Source organism: Bufo bufo, chromosome 3, assembly GCF_905171765.1.
Source record: "Bufo bufo chromosome 3, aBufBuf1.1, whole genome shotgun sequence".
Classification (NCBI taxonomy): domain Eukaryota; kingdom Metazoa; phylum Chordata; class Amphibia; order Anura; family Bufonidae; genus Bufo; species Bufo bufo.
Genome location: NC_053391.1, coordinates 132207581 through 132216328, shown reverse-complemented (window position 1 = coordinate 132216328; position 8748 = coordinate 132207581). Strand labels below are relative to the sequence as shown.

The following is an 8748-nucleotide window of genomic DNA, read 5'->3' as shown; positions in this document are numbered from 1 at the left end:
AGGTACTCTCACTACCGGGAAAAAAAAAAATAAATCATTTGGGTTATTCAGTGTGAAATATGTACAGTTAAAACAATAAAGTGTAAAAAAAAACGCGTAGTTTATTATTTAATTTATGACATTATTTCTTGCAACTCTCAACCACCATAAAAAAATGCGATTTTGCCCTCATAAAACTAGGCCTTATACATCTCTGTCAATAAGAAAAACAAAGGTTATGGCTGCTAAACATGGACCCCAGCCGATCATTACAGGGTAATAATATGAGGTATGGCAGGAAACAATGTAGCCATCTATTGTAAATATTTGTGTGACATTGGGGCAGCCAGTCCGGGCGGCCTGTCATTGTCCCTGACAGCTGGGCAGCAGGCCCACGACCAGCCTGTAGTAGCCCTTGTGTGGGAAAAGGGGCGGCAACATCAGCAGCTCGTCAATGAAACCGGCCAGAAAGAAAAAACGAATAAAAAGACAATGCGCCGAAATCCCCGGATGTTGTTGTTTGCAGATTTGTTCATAGCAATAAAGTTCCTCGTATTAAAAAAAAAATCAATATTAATGACATCTGCGACCCCGTTGCTCACACTGCAACCAACCTTGCTAAAGAAAGGTAACAAGGCAAGGTGCGTGACTAAGCGGGCTAGATAGGCCAATAGAAAGCGCGAACACAGAACACCGGGCTTCGGTAAAGGCCAATAGAATCTCTAGTTGGGGCAGCGGTAGGCGGGGATTGATGTGAAGCGGCTTCAGGGTTGTATGCGCTTCTATGAGGAGGTGGAGGGAGCCGGCGGCGGAAGGGATTCTCCCGCCATTTTTCAATCCCTGCTTTTCTTCTGTGTGTGAGGGTTCAAGGCGGGAAACCGGTGGGGGCTGGTCGAGTCCGGCAGCTGTACCTTCAGCAGACTCGGATTAAGCCGTCCGTTAACTCCGCAGCCACGCACTTTTACCTCAGCCTGCTCTAAGGATGGCGCCGTTGCTGGGCCGCAAACCGTTTCCGTTGGTGAAGCCGCTTAGTGAGGCGCCCGGCGAGGGAGAGGAAGTGTTCGTTGTGGAGCACACCAAGGAAGCGTTCAAGAGCCGGGAGTATCCTTTATTGCCGCGCGGTTGTGTCTGTCCCTGTGGCCTGCTGCATCACTCCGCGCTGCTCGTGTAGCGGTCCCCGCTTCTCTCGGCTCACACGCTGGATGCTTAGTGGAGCGGCCGTGGCCGGCAGAGCCAGCCCCATTGTCCTCATGTGGCGGGCTCTGGAGGATGTTGTGCTCCGGGGGGACCGCCGCCATGGATGGAGAACCGCACCGATAACGCAGATCATAGGTTTTATGCATGTGATTAGGGGCCGATGTGCTGGAAGCCTGGGCTAGGTCTCCGTGGGTGTCATTACATCAGATCTTTCCATTCGCTGACAGCAAGCAGAGATCCTGACTAACGTTACATATGAGAAAGTTGCATTAGTGTTAGTTCACACTGGACGTCCTGCGGCTGTCAGAGGTTTTGTCCTTTGACTTATTGGTCAGTCTATGGCTGTGGTGTTATTGACAGATGCCGTGCCCTGATCTGTACACTGCCATAGTGAGCAGATCATGATGGGCTTCCTGCCAACTTGTAGATCAGTCTGTCAGCATCTTACCAGGTCACTCCCGGATCTACAAGATGTGACTCTCTAAGGGTGTGAAACTACAACGCCCAGCATCCCCCTGAGAGCCTGTACTTGTAAAGTCCTAACTGGGACTTGTTTTATAACCTCTGGATGGTCGCAGCTTGTAGGACATGTCGTGGTGTTTTCTGTCGCATTTTGGATTATTGTGGCACGGAAGTAGACATTGATGAAACAATGTTGTATTAGTCGTGTCTCTGCTATAAAGTGCCTTTTCGATAGGATTTCTATACGATGAGGCCACGCGTGGCACGTTAGTCTCCGTCAGCCGGTGACGGGCTCTTTCGGCCCATATTCGAGAGATGTTGAGCTCGCAGATTTTTAGCAAGAATGCCAGACCTAGGGATTAGGGCATGTTGGGGTTTTAGCATTTACAAGCCCGATGAAACAAATGTCCGCACTTTTATGGGGGCTCGGGACAGGTCTGTGGTTGATGCCTAGTTCCTGGGTAGTCGGTGAACCTAGAGAACTGCTCACTACTACTTTCTACTGAAATGTTATTTATTTAATATTTATATATATTTTTTTTTTGTGCTTATCAGGTCCAGGCATAAAATGTCGTTTATTACAGGTTTTGTAAAACTGTTATCAGGAAATTTTGATACTGATGACTTCTCCTCAGGATAGGTCATTAATATATCAGCGGGGGTCCGACTACTGGGACCCTGCCGATCAGTGGTTCCAAGGGACCGCAGCGCTTTAAGTGCTTAGGCCTCTTCCTAGGCCAGTGATGTCACCATACATCAGTCATGTGCAGCTCTGTACCATTCAAGTACCCAGCACAGCCTCTATCCACTGCACGGCTTTGTGAAGAGACCCCGACACTAGGGCTCCAGGGAGTGCAGTGGCCTCTGATCAGCAGAGGTCCAGCTCCCAGCCCCCCTAGCGATCAGCTGTTTGAAGAGGCCACTGCGCTCTCTTGTGGGCCTCTTTAGTACTGCACGTGCATTGGGCATCAATATCAAATTCCTGGATAACCCCTTTTAGTAAACATACTTGGTAAGGCCCTGTTCAATCATGTTTTTGTTCCACGTTTAATGTTGCTAATTGGATTCCGTACGGTGGTATCTTTCACCACAGGGTTCCATTAAAAAGTATCCATGAAGAGAGGTTTTCTGGTTCAGAGCTGAACCCGGACATATCCCCATTTTCACCCAGATGGCCCCCCCCTGATCTGAGCATTGGAGAATTTCATGCTCCGCCGCTCTCCATGGGTAAGCTAGGTGGAAGCTTTCACCCAGCATGGTTGCCGGTAATGTCACCGGCACTAATGGGCGGGCATTAGCGCTGATCTAGCCTGTAAATCAGCTTGGGCAGCGCTATAGACCAACCATTAGTGCCAGTGGATGTCACTAAAGCCTCCGCCTAGCAGTGTAAAATATATAAACAACAAAGCTGTATTGCGCAGGTCAGAGCATGAAATCTCTGATGCTAATATCAGAGGGGTGAAAATGGGGGTTTGTCCGGGCTCTGAACCTGGACAACCCCTTTTTAACAGACCTTTTTGCTGGATTCTGCAGGATGGTACAGTGTATTGTACTATACCTTTGTTTTCCTAATGTATATGTTAAACTTGGGGCAAAAAATGTGACAGCCCCTTCTTCCATCAGATCCTCCTTCCTGGTGACAGCGCCTACATATTTACTCCGCTTTAACCAGATTTGTATCTGTCTTAGTCTTCACTACCATTTTCCTAAATAGTGTCCAGTTGGTTTTATGATTGGACATTGTGGACTATATAAGCTGCTTGTTGGAATTTTATTCCTGATGCTGCTGTTTCTCACTCTACTTCCTGGTTTGTGATGTCACCAGGCTGATGAGGCAGATGATGCTGTATGCAGGTAGCTACAGTAAAGGGGTTGTCCAGAAAAACTCCTGCTTTCGTCTAAAAACAGTACTGCACCGCCTACAGGTTGTGTGTGTTATTGCAGCTCAGCCCCGTTGACTTCAGTGGAGCGAGCAGTAATACCACAAGACATGGACAGGTGTGGTGCTGTTCTGGATAACTGATTGCGGCAGGCGCTGCTATGCTTTTAGTTTCAGCTTTTAATCTCGTGTTCATTTTAACCAACTGCTGCAGACATTCCTGAAAAAAACATTTTCTCGCCCCTGACTATACAGTAAAAACACATTAGTAAAGTTATGAATTGCAGTATGGGTTTCTGTTTTCCTTAACCATGTACTTCTAGAGAGTATGATGCCCGGCTGCAGCACTACGCAGAGCGGGTCTGGACGTGTAAGAGCACAGGTAGCAGTCAGCTGACTCACAGCGAGGCCTGGGATGAAGAGCAGGAAGTGGCAGAGTTGTGAGTAGCCATTGCTGATATTTTACTAATGGATTTCCACCTTGTGTGTGAAACTGATACATCTGTGTGTCTCTTCTTGGCGTCCTCCTTCCTTGATTTTTATCAGCCCCAGAAGAATTAAAGGACACCTCCAATGATGATTCTGGCCAAATTTCTCAACAATTGTTTAAAAGTTATGCTGGGAAAGCCAGCCAGGAGAGCAACCAGGACCACTCACTCTTCTGGCTGCGTGACCGACCAGAACTTTAAAATCTCTGTCTGCCACTATTATTAAAGGTGCCCCTTATGTGAATAGACAAAAGAAGAAAAAAAATAAAAAGGAGATTTGAGAACCTTTGGACAAAGAAATCTTTTGAACAAAAGGTATCCCACTCACAAGGCGCCAACGGTGATGGGACTATTGCTCAATTATTGGGAAGAAAAAAGGAGGAGAGTACAAACAACCACAATAGGGGAGGGGCTGTCAAACCGGCATGCATTTGCCTGAGACAGTACACCCCGGCCAAGGTCACTTAAAGAAATCACGCCAGATCTTGAATGGACATGTAATGTAAAATAAATTCTTACTCACTTCACTGGGGGACTGTCAAACAGGTATGGTATCACAATACCGGAGACAGTATCCCCCGGCCACGTTCGCTTATAATATATCAGAGGTCGAAGTCAGCTGAAGGCATCTGTGTTGGTCCATGTTCATATGTGCCCATATTGGTGAGAAAAAGGATTGTTTTAATATAGGCAAATGAGCCTCTAGGAGCAGAGAGGAGTTGTTGGCTCATTCACATGACCATATGGCCACCGTGACCATGTTCCAGACTGCAAATAGTGTTCTGCAATGCATGGGTACCAGCCGTGTGGATCCATAGACTTTAATGGGTCTGCGATCTGCAAAACATAAGACATGTCCTATCTTTTGCGGTGCAGAAGCAGGGACCCGACAGCCAACAGAAGCACTTCCGAGTGTTTCTGTGGGCTTCTGATCTGTGCCTTCCGCTCCACAAGATAGGACTTGTCCTGTATTTTGCGGATTGCAGACCCATTCCAGTTGAGTATGGAGCACAGAGTTCACACGGTCGGTGCCCATGTATTGTGGACCGCACAGCCATACAGTTGTGTGAATGAACCCCTAGCGGCTCTGCTCTCTGGAACTGTCGTGCCCTCTGCACTTTGACAGGACCAGGTAATGAAAATGTCGTCACGCCTGGCCCTGTCAAAGAGCAGACGGCGTGGCAGTTGCAGAGAGCAGAGCCTCTAGGTGTAACACCACCCCATTGCTCCTAGAGGCTCCTTTGTATATATTAGATTTTTTTCCATTTCATCCACGATGACGGCTTACACATGAGATTGAACCCTTGACCTCTGTTGGGGCTGGAACACACATAGTTTAAGCCACCACCCACACTCACCCTTCAGTGTTTCCTGTCCCTATGGGGGTGTCGCACAGAGAGGTGAAGAGTTTACTTTTACTACTTATGCATGAAAGAGACAAAGGGCGGCACTCACCGGTACTTGTAGAAGTAAGTCCTTTATTCCTTTTCAAGGTACGGTAGGGAACAGACTACATACATGTGTGCATCATCTAAGTTAGGCGACGGCCGTTTCGCACCTCAGTGCTTCGTCTGGCCCATAATCAGATGAGAGAATTCACCTGCTTTTTAAAAGACCCAAGCTGTGACGCGGTTCTCTCTGCGCCGCACTAAACTTGCGTGAACGTAGAGAATCGCGTCACTGTGAAAGATACATTAAAAAAGAACAGAGTCATCATATTAAACAATACAAAATGATACATACTGAGCACGGGCACTCACAAAAAGATCCCCATATCAATCTTATCATTTAGACCTAACGGCCCATTGCGCCTGCGCGCAAAATCCACTTACTCTCTTAGGGTTAGGGTGATTCTCGTCCCTGAAGCAGAGGCCTGCTCTCACCCCTTGCTGCATGGTCTCCCTTCCCTCTGGTGAGGAAGCAGACCTGGGAAAGCAGAACGCCGCATGGCCCGGTGAGTCCGAAGGGGGCTGAGCTTCAGGTCACGTGTGAGGAAGTGTCATCGCGCCTGGGATGCAGGCTTATGTCCACCGCCGCTCCATGTGAAAACAAGCAGGCGATTCTGACAGTCTCCACTGACTCCAACAGCATGTCTGCTCAGAGGCCCCTGGAAACCGCATGGACAACGCAGACCCACCTTTGGCGGCTCCTTCTGAGAGTTCTCCTGTGGGGAAATTCTGCAAATGTCACTAATGTTTTCTTTTGAATGTTGCTTTCTGATACCTGGTTGTTCTTTAGTAGGGAGTAAAAAGAAACTACAATCAAACAAAATATATTAATTGTGCCAAACAAAAAAAAAAACTTAAAGCGAACCTTTCACCAGGATTTCACCTAATAAACTATTACCAGTACCTTTATAGATTATGCTCATTCTGTTTAAATGCATTCTTGTCCCGCTTCCTGGGATGTATATTGATGAAAAAAACGACTTATAAAGTCCTTGTCTCCAGCTCCTGCAGTCACGGTGGAAGTCAAGGGGGTAGCCCTTCCCTCACTCCGGGCTGTACCTCCCCTGCCCTAACCCCTCCTCTAACTAGTGTAACTGACAGCCGGCTCAGTCGCCGGGACCGCGCTTGTACTGGCGGCGCATGCGCCTGAAGAACAGAAGACAGGGAGGCATCGGGGACGGACGGCGCATGCGCAATTCACTTACAGGATCGCGCTTCAGTCCGCGCGATAGACGGGATCACGCTGCTACTGAGACAAACGGCGCATGCACCGCCAGTACCAGCGCGGTCCCGGCGACTGAGCCGGGTGTCAGTTACACTAGTTAGAGGAGGGGTTAGGGCAGGGGGAGGTACAGCCCAAAGTGAGGGAAGGGCTACCCCCTTGACTTCCACTGTGACTGCAGGAGCTGGAGGACAAGGACTTTATAAGTCGTTTTTTTCATCAATATACATCCCAGGAAAGCGGGACAAGAATGCATTTAAGCAGAATGAGCATAATCTATAAGGTACTGGTAATAGTTTATTAGGTGAAATCCTGGTGAAAGGTTCGCTTTAAATCATTCCTGGCCTCCCTTGCTCCGGTTCCTCCTACAAAAAAAATCAAGTTTATCAGTTCCATCCTGCATGATGCATGCAGAGGTCATGGATGATGTGTCCACCTCCAGACATGATATTGATGATCAATTGTCAGAGGGTGAAAATACTATATATATCCCTCAGAGGAAATGGGGGAATTACTAAGGACAGTAAGGTTGCCATGGATATTATCCAAAGAGTTCAGAAATGGACTACTCTTTGATCTGTCCGAAACTAAGATCTTTATGAGACCCCAAAAATGTATATACAAGTGGCAAAAGTTGTTAAGAGAACTTCCCTGTCATTTGAGGATTCGTCACAATTACGAGATCCCATGGAACGAAAGGCAGATGCCCTTTTGAGGAAATGCTGGAAAGCCTCCATGTTTGGGATAAAGACAAACATAGTAGCAACTTTCTGTGGCTAGGGCCATGTATTTCTGGCTCACTGAGTTAGAAAATGGCATAAAGAATAAAGCTCATAGGGAAGAAATTTTACCCTCCTCCACTTCTTAGGTCCGTCACTGCTTTTCTGGCTGACTCTTCTTCACAATCAGATTGACGGCTAAAGACGCAGCTCTTTCACAAACTCAGCCAGACGTAGCGCTCTAGATAAAATTCCTTAGGGGGTGATAGGACCTCCAAGGCAAAATTGTGCTCCATCACCTTTTCAGGGGAGAATGTCTTCAGACCCGTGCTAGATAAAATTTTAGGAAAAGTGGCCGATTAAAATGGTTTTTCGGAAGAGATTAAAAGGAAACCTTTTCGTCTCTTCTGTTCGCATGTCCAGACCCTATAGGGGAAAACAGGGCGCTGGAGTTATCAAAAAGGGGGCGAAGGTAGGGGTTTCCCTCAATTCCCCAAATAAGCAAAACGAAAAGTAATGACACCAGAGTAGGAGGGAGGTTGAGGAATTCTCTGACCCAGTGGAAATCTATAACATCAAATCCCCTGGGCTTTAGACATCGTGAATGGTTGAAAAATAGAATTTTCCTCAACTCCTCCATGAAGATTTAAGTCCACTTCCCACAGCCCCACCGTTTTATCAAAAATATGCAAGGTGTTTAGACTTAAAAAATAATCAGGGGTAGTAAAAAATGTACCTGAATTAGAGAGGGGAAGGGCTTCTATTCAAGGTTATTCTTAGTACAAAAACCAGACGGATCTTCCCGTACCATCATAAATTTAAAAGATCTAAACAGAGCGATAACTTACAGAAAGTTCAAAATGGAATCGTTTTAGTCTATCATCCCCCTAGTCAAAGAAGGCACATCCGTCGATCTAAAAGACTTACTATCACGTTCCTATCTATCTCAACTTAGAAGAGACGACGGCTCAATGCATCATTTCTAATTTGCTGCCCTTCCTTCCTCAGCACCAAGGATCTTCACAAAGCTGGTTGTAGATATCTCCTCTAAGACAAGGACTGCTAATTATCCCATACTTGGATGATTTCTTATAATAGGAAACTCAGAATTAGAAGCAATCAGTCAAACTATTTTTTGCAAAAAATTGCAGACCTGGGTTGGTTGGTAAACATGAAAAAGCCCTTCTAGATCCCGTTATCCAACAGGAAGTTTCTAGGAGTAACATTAGATTCAATGTCCCAAACTTCATCTCTCCCACAGGAAAAAAATAAAGACTATCCCGGAAAGAATAAGAGTTCTACCCATTACAGTAGTTCATCTGAGGGGATCAGAAAATCTAGAGGTGGATTTTCT

General features: G+C 46.6%; 1 protein-coding gene across 1 annotated transcript in view; it reads left to right on the top strand.

Annotated features, from left to right (window-relative positions):
* The first annotated feature begins 201 nt into the window (after positions 1-201).
* The window catches only part of BAZ1B (bromodomain adjacent to zinc finger domain 1B), a 66796-nt gene continuing 58249 nt past the window's right edge, over positions 202-8748 (top strand). The window contains exons 1-2 of the mRNA XM_040423595.1: positions 202-1080; positions 3841-3957. Of these exons, the coding sequence (XP_040279529.1) occupies positions 962-1080; positions 3841-3957 (236 nt within the window). The 5' untranslated portion in view covers positions 202-961. The remainder of the gene's footprint in view (positions 1081-3840; positions 3958-8748) is intronic.